General features: G+C 39.9%; 2 protein-coding genes across 6 annotated transcripts in view; one reads left to right on the top strand and one right to left on the bottom strand.

Moving 5' to 3' along the window:
• IARS2 (isoleucyl-tRNA synthetase 2, mitochondrial) overlaps positions 1–12,061 on the top strand; it is a 29,628-nt gene extending 17,567 nt beyond the window's left edge. Inside the window, exons 15-23 of the mRNA XM_075088843.1 lie at positions 5,440–5,548; positions 6,320–6,422; positions 7,454–7,579; positions 7,979–8,110; positions 8,749–8,855; positions 9,738–9,883; positions 10,053–10,237; positions 11,405–11,549; positions 11,693–12,061. Of these exons, the coding sequence (XP_074944944.1) occupies positions 5,440–5,548; positions 6,320–6,422; positions 7,454–7,579; positions 7,979–8,110; positions 8,749–8,855; positions 9,738–9,883; positions 10,053–10,237; positions 11,405–11,549; positions 11,693–11,844 (1,205 nt within the window). The 3' untranslated portion in view covers positions 11,845–12,061. The remainder of the gene's footprint in view (positions 1–5,439; positions 5,549–6,319; positions 6,423–7,453; positions 7,580–7,978; positions 8,111–8,748; positions 8,856–9,737; positions 9,884–10,052; positions 10,238–11,404; positions 11,550–11,692) is intronic.
• A 226-nt stretch (positions 12,062–12,287) lies between these two features.
• RAB3GAP2 (RAB3 GTPase activating non-catalytic protein subunit 2) overlaps positions 12,288–19,610 on the bottom strand; it is a 47,724-nt gene continuing 40,401 nt past the window's right edge. For all 5 annotated transcript variants that reach the window (XM_075088837.1, XM_075088840.1, XM_075088839.1 and 2 more), the window contains 7 exons: positions 18,596–18,631; positions 17,950–18,024; positions 17,487–17,705; positions 15,652–15,741; positions 15,349–15,567; positions 14,512–14,670; positions 12,288–14,228 (listed from right to left, as the gene is read on the bottom strand). In XM_075088837.1, coding sequence (XP_074944938.1) covers positions 14,082–14,228; positions 14,512–14,670; positions 15,349–15,567; positions 15,652–15,741; positions 17,487–17,705; positions 17,950–18,024; positions 18,596–18,631 — 945 coding nt within the window. In that variant the 3' untranslated portion in view covers positions 12,288–14,081. The remainder of the gene's footprint in view (positions 14,229–14,511; positions 14,671–15,348; positions 15,568–15,651; positions 15,742–17,486; positions 17,706–17,949; positions 18,025–18,595; positions 18,632–19,610) is intronic.

The following is a 19,610-nucleotide window of genomic DNA, read 5'->3' as shown; positions in this document are numbered from 1 at the left end:
GTCAGCAAAACTGAGTTAGATTATGCCAGCAGCAAACTGGTTGTGGCTTCTTGTAAAGCTGCTTTTGCTTGTAAAGATAAGGATTTAATGTTGGCAAACGCATTTTCAGCATAGTTGAAGTTGAGATTTTTCTAATATTCTGTTCTGACTGGTTCTGCCATACGTCATCTAATCAGAACCGATTTGGTTTAAGTGTAGAACTTCCATGACACAAACAGCCAGGGCACTCTGCTGCTAGTTGGTAACTCTTAAAATATTTTCAGTTTGTGCTTGTGCATGCTGTTTGAAGCAGAAAAAAAAATGGAGATCAGCTGCTGAATCTAAGTATTATAATTTTAATAGTGTAGGTGTACTTTTCCACTTCTGATTAATTTCAGTAACTAAAGCAGTATACTGTGGCTTAAAATATTTATAGTTGCTATACACTATTTATAGCTCCTACTGTCAGTAGTTGCTACTCAGCAGGTAGCAGATATATATTTGTATAAAGATATATAAAATATACACTGTCGGAAGTCAGGACTCCTTTTTAAAGGAGGAGCCTGGTTCCATACATCAAGGCTGTTGGACTTTAAACCCTCAGTACACAAATGCGCGATAACAATCTTCTTGAATTATAAAACACGTTAGCACCACAGGTTTTATTTCTTAGCAACGTGGTCAGGCAATAGTACCATCAGCAAACATTCATTTTCGAGAAGACCTTTACATATATTAAAGCTCATACTCTTTTAAAATGTTTCTAGTTTGGTTTTGAAAGGTAGAACAAAGTAGTGGTATTTTATGTGCACAGTTACATACTTGCATTTTTAAGGGCTTAACACATCAGTATGCAAAAACTACCTCTAATCCTGTGTAGAGGAAAGGCATCGTGTTTAATAAGGAACAGCAGAATCAGGACCCTTAATTCACTGTTAATTTGTGTAAGGGTCCCATATGGATTCCGTAATATCTGATAAATGTTGGGTCTTTCACAGTACAGACTACTTCTATGGAACCATTAAAATGTCCTCTATCTAGTCATCCATTTTCATGAAACTTGCTGCAACGTGGTGTGTGTAAGGCATCTTCTTTCACTGTCTGACATAACTGGAGTGGCCCCCAGTTCAAAAGCAGGGGGAAGGACTAACAAGCAGTGTGATCTTGCAAGCCTCTTTATCTTCAGAATCACAGAATGGTAGGGGTTGGAAGGGACCTCTGGAGATCATCTTGTCCAACCCCCTTGCTTGAGCAGGGACTCCTAGAGCAGGGAAAAGATCCAAAAGTTGCATTACTTTCTCTCCTATGTAATTGAGGCTTCCAGACATTGCCAGAAGTGGAAGTAGTCTCAGTGATTCATATGAAACTACTGTTTCAACTCACCCTTCATGAAAAATGCACTTTGCAAGAGAAGTTGTTGAATTCATAGTTTTGTCTTGTGTTTCCTAATATGCTCCAGCTTTTAAAAATTTTGCAGAACTTTTCCTGTGACAATAAAAATAATTGGCAAAGCTTACAAACAGGCTAACTGATAGGATTCTTTTCCAAAGTACTTTTGGGGAAAAATGGGTGAAATCCACAGAGAAATCCAAAATTGCTTAGAGAATGTCGCAACAGGAAGAAGAACTCCCCATGGCTTAAACTCAGGAGGGCACAGAGGCATGTGGAAGCTGGTGTGCTACCTGTTAATTTTGTGGTAGGAAATCAGTGGTAGCAGCAGTTATTGCTTGCCTTCTGATGACAGTGTTGGTCATGGCAGTCGTTCTTTTGCAGCACATGAGTTAATTTCAGGGCAGCTGGAGGATGTAATAGATGGCTAAAACTGTGACACTATGTTTGTAATTGTTTCACTCTACCATGAACTCAAGTTATTGGAAATAGGTCAATGATTATCTGTCTGCTAGTAACCGGCAGGAATAAACAGCATTACAAACTTCTCTGCCAGTTCCAGTCTTGCAAAAATAAGTAATTCTCTTCAACGTCTCTGCAGGTTGGGGAACTTAGGCCTGAATTTTCACTGGACTTGAACTAGCTGTGTCCAAGCTTATTAAATGAGATGCAGCAGTTATAAAATTCATCCCTTTAGCTGATGACCGTGCAGTTTGCTTTCAAAAAACATGGCAGGTTGGGAAGGGACTGGGGAGGAGGAAGAAGAGAGAAAGATTCTGCAATTTGAGGGTTTTGAACAGGTTAAAGGAGTTGCTCAGTGGCAGCAAGCTCAATGGACTAAATCATAGGTTGCATGGATACAGTCATATTTCTAACGCTTGCCCTGCTGTGTTTCCTACCAGAGACAGGGCATAGTTCTGATGGAAATGACTTAAAGTTGCTCTTTTTTCATTGAATTATGGTTGGCTTCCTTTTTCCAGCTTAGGTGTGCCAAAGGTACCACTTCTAGCTAAATGACAAATTAACCAAACCGTTCTACATCAGCGGTGTGGCAGGTAGGAAGGTGTGACTTACACACTAAGGTCAAAGATCTAGCTGCCATAGTCACAAAGCCAAGAATGTACAGTTATAACTAGATTGTGCCTAAAATGAATACTAATTCCCTTGCACCATTGAGAGCAGATCCACAAGTGCAACATGCTCTGAAAAACCCACAAACCCACTGCCACTGAAGTTTTCTGGGGGTACTGTTTGCTTCGTTAACGGTCTGTTTGCCTAACACTTTTCACAGGACAGTTTATTGTTGTGCTATCTAATCCTGTTTCCTTCTTGCTATACGTGCCTCAAATATTTTTTGAAAGAACTGTTTCCATATTCTTCTATGCAATGTTAAAATTCAAGTCTGAATGCTTCATACAGTAATAAATTCATTTTCACAGTACTGCTGTGGGGTAGAAGAGTGTTAATACACTGCCTCCAGAAAGAAGGTGTGGTAAAAGCAGAATTTGGTTCAAAAGCATTTGCTAATTTTTGAATACTGAACATGGTGGTGCCTAGGACTCTTTTTAATTTTTTTCCTTTTTTTTTTTCCCCCTCCCTTGAAGTTCAGTTTGTGTTCAGCCTTTTGATAGTGCTTATTTCAGTAGCTCTCTTTAGAGTATCTATTTTAGAGAATTCTTTTCTGTCTTGAAATTCTCCTACAGACTTGACATTTTCCTCATGTGCAGAGTGCCATCTGCACTACAACCTTGAGATTATTATTGTTCAAAAAATTTCATTAAAAAAATGTGCACTGGGCTCTATCGCGATGTGATATGCCATTGGTAAAAGTCATGCGGCTTCTTACCTGTAGTTTTGTTACGCAGTGATGGTAGTTTTCAACATGGTAACTTTTTTCCCTATCTTATTGGCTAATATTTAACTGAATGAATGTGATTATTTTACAACTTACCTATCTTAAGTGTGTAAACTTTTGTGCTGACTGAGGGACCTGACTTTATCTTAGCTGAATCATTCCTGGCATTAAAATTCAATAAGTTTAATCTAAAAGTCAAAGTCTGTAAGATCAAAGATATGGAATCTTGAAATCCAACCAGAAGGATTGTAAACTGTAATTCTCTTTAATGACCTATGTACTATACCTCAGTGTAAGATAAACAACGGAAAAGTCTTTTCTGGGTCATCAGACATACTCTTCCATTTACAAAGAAACATGTGTGTGGTTCTAATTAATTTATATATAACCATTACAGCTTTAATGAAACTGAGGCAGGAGAGCTACCAGTGCTCTTAAAAGGCAGGCTTTGTATATGCAAAACCCATCTTTGAATGTTCAGGCCTCCATTAACCTTGTGAGCTACATTAACCAGGCTGCCAGATGTACTAGTTCCTGTCAGAAAAGACCAACACAGTTTGCTGTTTGTAATCCTTTGGTTGTTTAAATTCTTCCCTCCGCTAAGTTGTAAATACTGGCACTTCCATGAAAAATTCACTCTCTAAACCCAGTGGCTAGTAAATTAGTTGTAAATAACAAGTGTGTTGTTACAGGTTTTCTACTGTTATTTTCTTCCTTACCGCAAATATTCTTTTTTTAATCTTGTCCTCTTAAGTATTTTTGCAGTCTGCTAATACAAAGGCTGATCCCTACTTATTCTATGTTTAAAGCCCGAACTCTGTAGATTTTCTTGAAGGAATAAACAAATGTGTTAAAACCATAACATCTACCCACACGTTTTTCCTGTTCTAGCTGGAACTGTATGGCCTTGACCTTTGTAATGTTGAACTTCCTTTTATTGCAGGATGGATCTAAATATCGAAACTTCCATTAAGCTAAACAAATAAATCAAGTGTGTCAGCAGCAGAAAGAAGCATTGTCTCAGGGGTCCTAGGAAAAGGATTAAAGGAGCTAGTAGATAAAAACTGAGCTGAGAAACTTGTTTCTGAATATCTGGAAAATTACACCACCAACTTTTAGAATCAAAACTAAGTTCCTGCCAAATACACCTACAATTTTGCACATTTGTAGGCTTTGACTTGCATGTTCTGCCATGCTCCACATTATCCTGTTCTTACTCTGATGATGACCAGTCTGGGACTGTTGGGGACAAAGAGGGACTTCCTGAGTCAACAAGACTTGTACCTTTTTGTACAGCGACTGAACTCCACCAGTAAAGCCACTAAAACTTTGCTGCCCTCTTTCAACCCTGTGGGAAAGCTGGATTTGCTCTTCTGCTTTTAATGTGCAGTCAGCTAATACCCAGTCTGTGTGCCTTGTAGCCCTTTTTTACTCTGATGCCAACAGTACTTGTTAGCTACAGTTGTTCTTCACCAGCATTCTTCTCTTTTGTGTATTTATAGGAAATAATATTTCCACTCCGTCTTCACCTGGATAAGCTAAACAGGCCAGGCTCCTCCAGACCCCTCTCTCCCACAACAGGCTTTCTGTTTCCCATGTTGTCCTAACCCTTTCCTGAAATTTTTAATCTTCCTGGAACACCAGTGACCAGAAATGTAAATTCTGTCACAGGAGAGCTGTGGTTGCTGCCAAAGACCAGGTTGCTGCCTGGTCTCCTCTGAAAATACCTGATGCCTTATGTAGGCTAGTCAGGCACGGTACATCTGTGACTTGTATTCTGAGTAATTCCCAACTGGCAAAGTTTCATGTTGTAGCGTAGACTTTTTTTTTTTGTTCATTCCAAAGTATGTGATCTTTTCTTGGGTCCTTCAGTTTGTTCAGGAGTGCTTGGAAAGTATTTTGTGAACTTCTTATGAAGTGCTCGGAGCGTGATAGCTTCTGGTTTTCATAATTTATTATTTTGTTTGGGGGAAGGGAAGCTTATTTGTTAAATTTTGGAGTTCAGTGAGTCTTGGATTTTAAAAAAAAAATTGTGGTACTAATGAACCACTTGTATCACGTTCAAGTAACCATACACCGTTTATAGAAGTAACTTACCAACTGGGTTTAAAGAGCAGAATAAGTTTCACTGATCACTTTCAGAGATTTTCTGTAAACTGTATTAATTGTTTGAAGATATAGGCTGATATTTTGAAGAAAATCTTCTGTTTTTAAAGGTGCAGAGCAAAGAGCAGATACATACCTTGAAGGAAAAGACCAACTGGGAGGTTGGTTTCAATCCTCTCTGTTAACCAGTGTGGCAGCAAGGAAGAAAGCACCATATAAGTAAGTATGTGGATTGCAAACACATTGCTAGTTCATTTATTAACTATTGGGCTTTTGATAGTGTGGACAGTAGTGTGTAAACAAGAGAAGTCAAGCCATTACTGAGTATCTGATTTATGTTCTTATTTTCAGTATTAAGTTTTTCTTGGATTAGATTGTAATGGATTTATTGTTTAAAGTTTTTCCACCTTAATTTTAATAGGTGTTTTATTTCCCAGTAATTTAGGCATATCCTATTACATTATCATGCATGGGTCTGTCTCTCCCACTCCCATAATCAGAGAGATTATTATGGGAGGCTCAGTATGAAAATCTCCTAAAATCATTGACTTGTGAATTGAACCTTAGGCTGTAAGGAATTCGGAAACACTGTGTGCATGTCTTACACTGGAGCTCTGTCCCCTGGGAGATGAAAAGCGCAGGGGAGGGTAATGTGGGTCAGTTGCAAGGAGGCTGTGCAATTTTGGGAAATGTATTGGCTTAAAGAGTAAGGAATGCTTTAGTCTTCAATTCAGCTGAAATGTGTGCCCTGGATCTCTGTAAACTATTTGTTGCTTGCCTGGCAAAATTAGGAGAATAAAGTTGTATGCACTACTTGGATGGTAGTACAGTGTATTCATGGTTGGTTGATGGAACTCAACAGATGAAGCCTCAGGCTTACCAAAATAGAGGAGTTTTGTGTATTTTGACTTAGGAATGTCTTCATTAGAAATCTATTCTTAACATAGATTTTTCACTGGGATTTTGTTTTCATTAAAATCTTTTCTTCAGGACTCTGGTAGTTCATGGATTTACTCTTGGTGAGAAAGGGGAGAAGATGTCTAAATCTATTGGCAACGTGGTTGACCCTGATGTAGTTGTCAACGGAGGCGAAGTAAGTCAAACTCTTGAGTTTCTTGGAATCGCTAGTTACAATTTTTCACTACTAGACTCTGCAGCTGTCTTGTGGCATGTTTTTCTCTAAACAGCTGTCTTGTAGCAGAACTCTATAAGGCTCTTCTAAAGTCTTTGCCTACACTGCAAATTCATTTGGCTGGAGTGAAAACAGAGTTGTCTTGCTTCAGCTGTAGTGCCAAAAACCCCCACACCTTTGTTCTGTGCTGAGAGAGAAGAAAACGCATTATATAGGTGGTGTAGAACTGTTCCTTTTAACTTGGAAACACTGTTGATGGAGTGATTTGGGGGGGAGGATGTTAAAAAAAAATTAAAATCATTAGCCTTTGCTTTCAGACTGACTGAAACCTAAAGCTGGGCCTAGCAGTAGAGCAGCCGTAGTAGTGGATGCACCCCAGCAATCTGTCTGCTCTCAGCCTAGGCTGTTTATTGACTCTGGAAACTTATATCATTCCACAGCCAGGGAGGCTGCACTGCAGGTGATGCTCTGAATTTTTTTTTTTTCCCTCCCTAGTCCTGTTGCTCTTTCTGAGGCTGCTGAGCAGATTTTGCAGCTCTCTAGGCAAAAGAATCGGTCCTTACAAAGACTTGCTTATCTGATTCAGTAGAACACAATAGCTTCTATTCTTCCAAAAGGGAGAGAAGCCATTTTCAGAGTTGAAAACAGGGTGGAAAACAGCCCGAAGTGGGGGGGGGGGGGGAAGTACATAGTTTAAAATAGAATTGTTAATATCTAAATATAAAGCATCCAAAAGATTCAAGGCTGTAAGATGAGTATCTCTCAGCTTACCTGAGTTCTAGCATTGCCTGTACACAGGCTGCTGCGAGTCTATATTGTGGGCCTGGCTTAACAGTGAGTCTTGCTAAAAGAGGGCGAAGGCCTCCAAACACAGGGGCCCTCAGGGCACGCTGACAGGTACATTCACCACACTGACAAGATGGAATTGCACAGCTCACCGTGCTGCAGGACCCCCAGCAGCTTTACTCGTGCGCCTTTCTGTCTCGACGTAGGACCACACCAAGGATCCTCCATATGGTGCCGATGTTCTCCGCTGGTGGGTGGCAGAATCCAATGTTTTTACTGAGGTGCTCATTGGGCCTGTTGTGCTTAATGCTGCAAGAGACGATATCAACAAGGTAAAAGCCAAATATGCTAACACTCTTCATTCTAGTGACAGGTCCTCATTATATTTGCATTAGCTGGGCAGAATTCATTGCAAAGCTTTTCAATCTTTAGACTAAAGAAAGCTTTTCTGAACTCCTTTAGGTAGGTACTGCTGCATTTTGCATCTGTGGATCAAACAGTAAAGCGCACTGAGGGAAAGACTAGTTTTTGCAGCGTCCTTTGGTAATAGCCAGTCTTGTCTTTACTTTTCTGTAGGTCCTTTTGGCATATGTTCTTCATGATGCTTTTGTAACTATTCAATCATTTTGAAAAACAGCCAACTTTAGTTAATTCACTGTAGAATGCTGTAATTTTGTATTTCATCTAAAGCGCAGACCATTACTGTTTAATTTTTCTGGTTTTGCTCCTAGCTTCGGAATACACTACGCTTCATGCTGGGAAACATGGCTGGCTTCAATCCAGAAACCGACTCCATCCCTGCTTCCGAGATGTACATAGTAGATCAATACATGCTGCATTTATTGCAAGATTATGGCAGCAAGGTAGGGGTAAATTGCATTTAGGGGAATGTGTGTGTGTTTCTTATTGGTTATACCCTCTAGGGAAAATTGTCTTAAGTGCATGAGTAAAGAGGGTGTGTGAAGTAGACAAATTACCACCACAAAGGTTTCTTTGATGCAATGTTGTACTCCCTTAAGCCCATTTCAACTCTTGAGAGGAAGGCTTTGTTTTTAACGCTCTTAACTTAGTTTTGACATCTGACTGGTTTTTCCCACTCCCCTGCCCGCCCAAGGCCTCAAATTAGAAGTCTTTAGAAATTGTTAGAATAGGATATTTTAAAAAGAACAAAAAAAAACTTTGAGAGCTCTGGAAATCTGCTGTGGTCCAAAATTTAGCCATTTCTGTCACTCAGAACCATTCTGTTGAATGAGAAACTATGGGCATAGTTTCTGGGGTTCCCCCTGTCCTGTCCCCTCAAATTTAAATTTCAATTATTTTTTGTCCTAATTGTTAACTGAATTAACTGCCCCACCCCCAACAACCTTTCAAAGAAAAGATTCACTCAGGCTTTGTGCCACTCATTACAGTTTCTGTAAGTTCAGGTTCATCAGGGGTTGTCAGGCTGTCATTGTGATGAAAACTGGTAACTGTTCTTATCTCTCTCTGCTCCCCGTCCCAGGTTACAGAAGCGTACAAAGAGTATGATTACAGCAAAGTTGTTCGATTATTGCAAGCGTTCTGTTCCAGAAACTTGTCTAACTTTTATTTCAGTATAATCAAAGACAGGTAAGTTCATTACAGCTGCCTTTAAAAGGAAAAAACATGTTAATCAGTCTGAGATGGCGATAGTAGTGTTCCAGGCGAACGCTGAGTGAATACAGATAACCCGGAGGACATTTCACAGTTATGTATTGTAGCTCAGTGCACTAAAGCTCACAGGTGAAAGCTTAGCTGCTTTAGCCTGAGTATTTGTCATCAGTGTGCTTCTATAATCTGTCCACTAGGGGTACCTGAATCATTTTGAAAGGTAATCAAGCATACACATTTAAAACTAAATAAAGTTTTAAAGATAGATTCTTGGATCTGTATTTCTACCTAGAAGGGTGTGCATCTGAATTTGGGAAGGTAGCGGGGAAGGGCTTACTTACCTGGGCAGCCTAATGGCTTTTACTGATCTAAAAAACACATAAAAAATCTTGAGGATGTGACTGATGTTTGTGAATTATCAAAAAGCTGTTTCACGGGGGAAGGAGGTAGGGTGTTATGGTAATTGGGGGTTATGCTGATCTTTGGTTTCTGGAATGCAGGTATGGGGAGGGGGGGAGAAAAGCCCTAGCGCTAAATTTTATAGATGAACCAGAACAAAGGGCTAACAGAGCTGCAGCCTCACCTCCCTGAGGAAAGATTCTCTTCTACACAGATGAAGCAAACTAATGTGCTATGTACAAAATCTCCTTTCCTATGACAAAATGTGGCTGCATATGCAAATGCTCCTGCACTTGCACCCCTGTGCTTGCCTAGGAAGGGCAGTTAAGAAAAGCTTTTCTTAGAAGGGCAATCTAGGTCAGACTTGTGTACTTCCAATGGCAGTCCTGAAAGTCTGGCTCTTGAGCAAGAACAGTAACATGAATGTAGGAATACTTTCCAGCTTTCATCTCTGGCTTGCAGGCTCTATTGTGAAGAAGAAAAAGATCCTAAGCGCCGTTCCTGTCAAACTGTGCTAGCAGAGGCTTTAGACATAGTAGTCCGATCCTTTGCACCAATTCTTCCTCACTTGGCAGAAGAGGTTTTCCAGTACCTCCCTTATAAGAAAGGTAAAGCATGTATAATTTCTAAGAAATTCTTTTAGTGCATTGTTTAATTGCACAGTTAAAAGGAATGCAAATATAGAGAGATGCCATTCTTTTTATTCATTGAATAAACGCTTGAATGGAAAGATACTAAATTAAAAATTCCTTTGCTTGCTTTGCATTTATGACTCAGAGGGTGTGTTTCGTACTGGTTGGATTAATGCAAGCTCAGCGTGGAAGAAGCCTGGCATTGAGGAAGCAATAGAAGGTGCATGTGCAATGAGAGATTCTTTCCTTGGGTCCATCTCTGGCAAGAATGCTTTGGAACATGAAGTTGTCATTGTAATTGAGCCTGGATTGCTGTTTGAATTAATGGAGGTAAAAGATGCAGCTAAGAATAGCATTGACTGTGGAAAAATACAAGTTTCTGTAAACTTCCTTCTGCTTTAACCTTGCCAGAAGATCACAGAGTAATTGAGGTTGGGGGGGACTGCTGGGGACTGCACAGCCCCAGCCCCTCACTCAGGCAGGGTCAGCTAGAGCCAGCTGCCAGGGTTGTGTCCAGCTGGGTTCTGAACACTTCTAAGGATGAAGGCTCCACAACCTCCCCAGGCTGCCTGTGCCAGCCTCTGACCACCCTCACAGGAAAAAAGTGGTTTTGTGTTTTCTCAGAATTTCCTCTTCCAATTTCTGCCTGTTGCCTCTTGTCCTGTCACTGGGCACCACTGAAAGCGCCCGGTGCCATCTTCTTTACACCCTCCCATGAATATTTACAGACATTAATAAGATGCCCCTGAGCCTTCTCTTCTCTGGGCTGAGCAGTCCCCACTGCCAGCCTCTCTTCATAGAAGAGATGCTCTGGTCCTTCATGGTCTTCATGGCCCTTTGCTGGACTCATACCATAAGTTCACGTATCTCTTACTGGGGAGCTCAGAACAGGACCCAGCACTGCAGCTGTGTCTCACCAGGGCTGAGTAGAGAGGAAAGAGCAGCTCCTTCAGCCCACTGGCAGCACTTTTCCTAATGCGGGATCCTGCTGGCTGCCTCTGTGAGTGTGTATCTGCTGGCTCATGATCAGCTCCTTGGCCACCAGGACCCTGTCTCTGCTAAGCTGCTTTCCAGCCAATTGGCCCCCAGTGCCTACTGGTGCCAGGGGGTTATCCCTCCCCAGGGGCAGGACTGGGCATTTCCCTGTATTGACCCTCCTGGCAGGAGTAAGTAAATTAGACTCTTGGTTCAAGTCATTCACTCTGATTAGGAACCACTGTCTTAGCCTTTGTCTTTAAGCTGCTCCATTCTTTGAGCTTGCAGTGGTAGACCTCAGTTTTGATGCTGGATTTCAACATAATTACATACATGCATATATTTAGACACACAGAGGCATGTTTGTGTGTAAACAACCTTCTGCTCTCTTCATGACAAAGCTATGACAGCTCTTGCAATTACATAGACAGTAATTCTACTTTCGCTTTAACATTTTCTAGGAGGAGGATGCTGAGGAACAAAAACAGGTTGCACATCTGAAAAAATAACTCTCTTCCATAGGCGCTGCAGGCTGAAGAGACTTCTAGTGTTTCACAGCTGAATGAAATAATGATGGCTTCTCAGACAACCCTGCTGAGTGAGCTGCCAAAAGAAACACCTGCAGATGCAAACATCATCGAAGGGACCTTTCTGATTAACTTGGAAGGTAAGTGGCCTGTCTGGAATTGTTCTCTGTGCTTAATAGCTGGTTCTTTTCTGCACTGCAACATGCGCTGTTGCTCACTTCATATGTAGCGTTGAGAATCTTCTACACCTACATGATATCAGTAATAATGCTTCCTTTAACAGGTGGTGATATCTGTGAAGAATCTTCATATAAAGTTATAGCCCTACCAATTGCCAAAGCAAAATGCCCTCGCTGTAGGAGATACACTTCCACTTCCTCAAGCACTCCCTGCCCACGGTGCCTGAAAGTCCTTGCTGGAAAAGGGAGCACGTGAAAACGAAACGCCTCTGTGCAAGCTGGTCCGCAGTCATGTGTTGAAGTATACAAAAATGGTGGCTAATGGGAAGGTCTGTGTACCAAAGCCTTGTAGAACCAGATGCTTAAGCCCCAGCCCGAGCAGAGTTATCATGTGTTCTGGGGGGAACCTTATGTACATACACCTAATTGTGTATATCACTTTTCAGCTTAATAAAAAGGGTGGTTCAAAATAACTGGCTGATTGACTTGTTTTTAGCAACCTGTGTTCTTTTGAAGTTCACTTCCATTTAAGTGGAACTCCACAGAAACAAGAGCTGGTTTGAAGTTTTATACTGTCAGAGGTAGTTCTGCAGAACCCCAGAGAAGCAGTCCTCTCTCCACTGGAGCATCTGCTCCTCTGGTACAAAACAGAAGAAAAGGTGGTGACCACCATTTCCTAAAAAGAAGGAAAAGACACAATGAAACCTCAAATTTTATTTAATCAATTTACACAAACCCACAGCAAATTAGACACAAAATAGCACTATATACAGTGTTACTTACAGTACATTACAGATTTGATTGGTGTAGTGCCAGCTCTGACATGATACTCAGTTACAGTAAAATCCTTTACACAGCTGTACCAGGATACAGGAACGTAATGCAACTAGGAAAGATTTTGGGTTTTCCTCAGGTTCCAGGATGACCCAATCTCTCATGTACTCATTTCTGCAGAAGTCCGAAGTGCTGTCAGGCAAGGTGGTAAAGTCACCTGTGCAATCTTGCCTTCTTTCCCTACAGCTGTTTTAGCCTCAGTTATGGAGCCTAAAACAGACTAGGGCTGGCCACTTATTCTTGCTAGAACTTGCACTGTAGGAAGTCAAACAGTATCAAACCCTGTCAAGAAGCCTTCATCAGCTACACCACGTGCAGTGATGAGGAACTGGGGGTGCTGACGAGGTGAAGGAGGCTGTGTAGAACAAGCCACCTACATAATGTTTTTTAGGGAGAGTCTCACCCTTAGATGACATACTTCAGCACATACTTCAGAAAGATAAGAGCAAATTCTGTCTCCAGCAAGGCAGAATACTATGAATGTTTCTTACATATGATGCAAGAAGAACAGGTTACAAGATGGAGCTACTGATTTCAGCTGACTTGAAGACAAAACCAGTTTACACCAATTTCATTTTTCTCTCCTAGCTTCCTTTAGGTAGAAAGTAAATAGTACTAGCTGATGCAAGATAATCATGTTTAATACCACTCCAGTAGTGAAGATACTTGCTATACAATTCCCTGTAGGTACCATAAATAATAGTGGGTTATTTAAGGCTAAAGTACTCAGTACTATAGTTCTTCAGTGAAGTTGGGTCAACTATTTAAGCAGATTTTGACTACAAGTGTGTGCAGAGATTTTGACTACAAATGTGTGCAGAGATTTTGACTACAAATGTGTGCAGAGATTTATAGCATACTACATCTTCTACAGTGGTAAGATGGGGGAAAAAAATCTTACAGTAAGACATTCCTTGACCTACTTAAACTCAGCAGAGCTTAACAGTAAAGGAGAGGGATGTAAATCCAGTTTTAGCTGAAGCCCAGCTAGAGACAATACTGGGAGACCTGGACTAAAACATGAGTCCGTATTTGTGTCTGGAGAGTTGGATTCTCCTTCCCAAGCTCTTTCTAATGTGGACTGTTCTCCCTTCGCATAAGGCCCCAGCACGATTCATCCTACGTCGAGCGCAGTCGTCACCCCCATGTATAATGCAGTTTCAAGGCATGAGCCCAACGCCCTCTCTACCTTCTGAAAAAGCGGCGTTGGCTTTACATGGTAACTTCAGAGACTGAATTTTTTCTCGGGTGTAATTCTACAGCTTGTTTCGAAAAACAAATCATACATGGAACATTGAAACCACAGCAGTTACTGCCAGCATGAAATACAGAATTTCACAAGATGTGATTTTGTAAATAGACTAAAACTGCTGTCAAATATATCCAATTTAGACTACCGCAAGAAGCACTCAAGTCAGAAATAAATAACAGAGCATTTCAGATACTGACAAGTGTACTAGAAACTAAACGTCTTTGTACTAGTGCAGAATTTAAAATATACTCCAATTTAAAATTACCGTCTGAAATTCTGGGGTGGGGAGCACTGGTTTTTTTCATCGTTTAACAAGAGCCACGCCAAAGTTTCTTTCTGTAAAGTTCAGCCTCGTGTAAAATCATGCATTATACCACTACATAGCAGCACTGGGCTAACCCCAACTGTCACGATGAGATGGCTTCCACGGCCTCTATCAGGTTCAAGGCCAGGCTGTACTGCCCATGATTCTCCGGTAAGTGCTCAATGACTTTGTTAACCAGTTTGGCTGTTGTTGCAATTGGCACTTCTACATTCTGAAGTTCCTGGGGGTCCTATGTAAAAGGATAAACACAGCATTGGAGTAATTTTACAGATGGATCTTCTGCATATAAGCCCTCCCAAACTTGTATAAAACTAAGGTTTATTAACTCAATTAAGCTGATGCTTTGACCCATGAAACTGCTTTACCCTTCATGAAACAGAACCAGCACCAGGAAAAATGAGAACTAACTCTTGTTTCCATTAGCAAGAAAGGGCCATGCAAACATAATCTCCGTCTTGGTGAACAGAAGCTTCTGATAATTAACCTGTTTTCCTAAATTGAGCTTAACTTACCATAGCTTTGAGCCAAGTACATAGCGTTGGAGGAAGCCTAGCAAGGAGTTCCATACCCTCCTTTGTCTGTGTATGAAGTAAAGCGAAGGCCAGTCTCTGTCCAGCCAGTATCAGCAGCTGCGACGCAAGCACTTCTTTGTCACTCACCTGAAGAAAGGCCTGAAAATAAAAACACACAAGGAACTAGCAACCATTTGAGCATGACACAGCTCACTTAACTGGAGGCTTGAAAAGCGGTATCAAAAGAAGCTTCTCAACACTGATATAGTTTTGAGACCGTTTCTTGCGTTACCTGTTACTGTAACAAAGCACATTATTAAAAGCTTCACAACAGAAAAAGAGTGAACAAAGGCAGATAATTACTCTGTACTTTACACAGTGATTAGCATGAGCACAAGCCCTGATTTTACAGTTCAGCACCATATTCCTAACTTCCATCTAATCTCTGGTTTGCTTTTCCCCTCAAGAAAGGGAAGGATTTTCTTGTCCAAGGACATAAACTTTTCCTAAAAGAACAGATTACAGGCAAAAAAGCAGATTCCTGAAACAATCAAATACACTATCATAAAAAAGGCTGTACTGGTTCAGACTAACAGTATGACTCCCTCTCATGTTTCCACTAGTTGCTATACACAGACTCTTGTTGGGAAAAAGGAAAAAAATGAGGGTAACTATCGGTCTTTAAAAAGTACTTTCCCAGCCTCTGACTTTTTCAGCCTGGGGATTTTTTGAGCCTGATAATCCTTGCCTAACACCTTAAGTAAGTGAAAAAGTAATTTTAGCAGAATATCTGGCTTAATGCTGTATTGGTTTAAAATTGTTAAAAGCTGTTATTACCTCTTCACCAAGATGGTCCATCCCGTAACTATACAGTTCACAGACATAATGCCTTTTGACCACATCCTCAGAGATTTGAAGGTACTGAGCCAGGTCCGCAGCCAAGGTTGGCCAATTCTTCCCCTTTTCAAAAGGAAACAATTCCTCTTCTGAGGTTTCTTCGGCCTTTTGTGATGTATACAGTGTCTGAACTGCTGCACTCACAACTTTGACCAAGAACTTGGAAGCAAAAATTGCAAGTTACTTCACTATTATTTGAAATTTTAGAAGTTTAAGAACTTTCAGGACAAAACTTATACCTACCTGTTGTCGTATGGATAACACGTTTGGATCCATATCTCCACTAGGTAGCAGCTGAATTGAAGTAAGGTCTTTGAAAAATGCATTTTTGCCCTAAAATTGAGAACCAAAGACAGCCCTCAGAGATACAGCGGAATAAAAGGAATCCATTTTCATCCAATACTAAGGAGCCTACTTATTTTTCACATTTAATTTGTACTGCATCTTCTGTTTCTCTCTGGGGATGAAAATTAATATTGTAAGTTAAAACCACAGAAGCAACACTTTCGTTCACGCAGTCCTAACACGTCAAGGATTTGCTTTCAAACTTAAAACTACCTGCCTACTAAATTAGGTTTCTGATATGCTCCATCTGGAGCTGAAACTTGGATATATTTTCTGGTCCCTGACTTATCATTCTGGACCAACATACCAAGCATAATATGTAGGAAGAAACACAAACTAGCTGATAGAGAAATACACTTTATCTGTTACTTCTGGATATAGTTGGCGCCACTTAATTTTAAGGTATCTTGAAATACAGATTAATCAAATTTCAGGTAAACCCCTGAATCATGGCACATGGTAGCCCTTGTTTCAGCCCACCATGTACCAGCAGTGACATACTCGATGCCAAGCATCTCCAGCAGTCCTGTTCCGTACTAACGCAGGGAGTAGAGAAACTGGTACAAAAAAAAAAAAGCCTATGTTAAACAGGTCTAAGTAGTGATTTGTGTTGTCAGAAATAAGGTAATAAATGGTCTTCGAAACTTTTAAACGCTTTTTCTGTCATCAGCTAAAATACTCTAAAGACCTGTTGGAAATTCTCTGATAAAGCTCACAAAACAAATGGGAATCTTGCGTGAGTGAAGGCAAAAGGGCGGCGAGTGAGAGAATAATACTTGTGTGTGAAAGAAAGGAGGCACAGGAACAGGGTTTAATTTTACTCTTGAGACTTAATATGCATTTCTAAATGACAGCAGGTAGTATATTAATGCTTTCTGCTACAGGTAAGCCAAAAAACCAACCAAACAAAAAAAGCATAAAAACAATGGAATTTGATCTATGGTAAAGTGCTAAAACCAGACCCAACTTCTTCATCAGAGCTTGAACACAGACAAGAACCTATGGCAAAAGGAGAGTAATATTCTGTGTTTATAAAATTCCAGTAAATCATTAAGAAGTCTTCTGCACAGAGTTACAGGACTAAATAATTTTCTCCCCAGCAGGAATTAAATTACAGTCTACACCAGTACTTTGTGTTCAAATTTTTTTAGAATTGTAGTGTGGTAGGGCTAGGAGGAGGGAATCTCAATGTGTGGTACTGCTTTGCATCAGGGTCAAGCTCTGACTGGAGACATACCGCATTTTAAATGCAGTGAGTTGGGTTTTTTTTAAAGTGCTTTATGTGCATTAAAGGACAAGCTGTTTGTTCTCTTCAAGATGCTCAGAACTCTGGAATAATCATCAGCAATAATGGATACAAGAGTGACCCTAACATAACATTTCTGACCATAAACATTTATGTTTTCTCTGATCTGGCACTTGTCAAAGCAACTAGAAAAACCTGTCATACAATGTTCTTACCATGAGGCATTTTCAGGCCAGCTAATAATTGAGGAGCTGATTTTCATGCATCTGGGGTCACTACAAATCTTTTATTTGTAAGAAAAAGCACCAAGTTTGGGTCTCAGCCTGCATTCCGGTGACAACTTCATTAATGCACTGCAGCGCGCTAAGTGTCTTTCATAAAGTTATACAAGAAATGTTTAAAGAGTGAAAGCTAGCATGTATTATAGGTAGCAAGAGGAAGGATAGCAATATTAAGATGTGTGCACATAAGCTTTCAAAAGCCATACCTTGCTATCAAACAGCGAGAGAGGCTTCACACTCTTCAGAGAAAATCTCATGATGGCGTACAAGATAGTACATAACACAAACTGGTGTTCAACAAGCGGGTAGTGAATGCGTTTCTGCTCAAGGGCTAGTTCTACTATTGATACTGGTCCTTCTACCGACACCCAAGCATCTTCAGTATCTAAGACAGGAGCCTGCATTTCGTCACTATTAACGTCAGCCTGCCAGAGCAACACAGAAAAGTAGTCACACACAAAATGTCGTCTATACTGGCCTTCTATGCAAAAGACTTGGCTTTAATCACAAGTTCTCAGCAATGAAATTAAAAAGAAAATTTCACGTTTTCTAGAAGTTCATTAATATTTGCCTGAACTGAACAGTACAGAAATTAGTATAACCATATTCTTTAAAATTAAATTTGAATCAATTAGTTCCTTACTTTCTACAGGAAAAATAAAAATTTACCTCTAGCAATGTTTGCAGAAGATCTGAACAGCAGCCAAGAAAAGCTGTCATTGCTGTGTCACCCATACCTACGTCCTGTTAACAAAGAATATGATTTAAAGTGTTTCGGTTGGAATTAAAACAGGCTTTTATTAGCTCTGTATGTTTGAGAAGACAATTGTTGACATAAAACACATTGTTAATCTCCGTTTATTAACCTATTATATTTAAAGGTAAACAAATATTCACTTAAGTACACCAAAGAATTAGAAATAACAGGGAAAAAATAGGAACGAAGCTAAATGTAGCCATTTACAATACTGTGTCTCTAAAGATGACTGAATTCCTCAAGTAATCACATCTAGTAAATTTCATTTTCTGAGCCTATCAGTTGTCTTCCAAAAAAGATTTAACTAATGAAATTACACATGAAAAATAATAGTAATTTGTCATGTTATAGTCTCAAGTCTACCTTCTATAATATCGGAAGTTATACTACTGTTCTTGTTTGCTTTGTTAAAGATTAATTTAAATTTCTTAAAATTCATAACATTTTCTCTAGGGCTGCATTCTGAATTTTTGTGAAACTCAAAAATAAACCACAAGCTAGTATTAAAATAAAGGCATTTTTCTTTCTTTCCATTTAGACAGAACTAGTGTTACTTGCCCTCCTGCATAATCTGTCCTTTGGAGCTTTTCCAACCTGTTTTGAAAAAAAAATATTTCAGCACAATTAAATAGTTTTCATCATAAGGTATCCATTACCCCATGTTTTAAACTATTACTTTGTATTTGCCCAATATAGAATGAGAACACAGTTCACTGCAGCTACATAATGCAACACTGCATGGCTTGCTTTCAAGAAAAGTTTTGATACAGATCATACAGCTCAGAAACTGACATCGTTGATGCCAATATTTAGTTCACCCTTCTTGAAGTCTAGGATTAGAAATAAGGCCCCAAAGTCCTCATTCAAATCTCAAAGGCAGCTAAAAAATTCCCAGTGATTTCTGTAACACAGAACTAGAGCTATAATACCAAGTGTGATATTAGAAAGAAATACTAGGGAACAAGGGAAGAGTAAAGGAAAAGTGAATGCTCCAGCATATTCATTGAGATGGAAAAAGTCTAATAAGAAAGTTACTACATAGTTTCCATGCTTTGCCTGTCTGAATTCTTCAGAAGAGAGACCTCGGTCATATCCTGTTTAGGAATGTTACTATGAGGCCCAATTTCTACAAGTGGGATCACATGCTGCACATGATGAAGCACATACACGAGTGGAAGTTCTCTCTTCCAAAGCACAAAAGAAAATAAAAGTAACGATTACAACATCATGGCAGAGCCTAAACAATGGCTGAAGTGAGATTCCATGGTCCCGAATTATGGGATGATTTAAACTTGAATTCAAGTGATCCATCATGCTGTTTCAAAGTCTGAATTTAAGACAAGTTTCAGCTGTCAATTTTGGGACCGATTAAGCACCAGCAGATTTGGAAACTGTATTTTTCTGGAAGTTGGTGAGAGATCAGTCGTGCTACTGCTTCTGTAACACAAACCCTAAGGACTAATTCCCAGCTTTCAAACGTACACAAGTAACTACTAAAAGTTAGCAACATTTGTTATTACATGATATTTGTTTGAGGTAACAGATGTGTGCAAAAACAGTTAGTTAATAAAAA

Source organism: Phalacrocorax aristotelis, chromosome 3, assembly GCF_949628215.1.
Source record: "Phalacrocorax aristotelis chromosome 3, bGulAri2.1, whole genome shotgun sequence".
Classification (NCBI taxonomy): domain Eukaryota; kingdom Metazoa; phylum Chordata; class Aves; order Suliformes; family Phalacrocoracidae; genus Phalacrocorax; species Phalacrocorax aristotelis.
The sequence above is the reverse complement of the archived record's forward strand: the minus strand, read 5'-3'. Positions and strand labels throughout refer to the sequence as shown.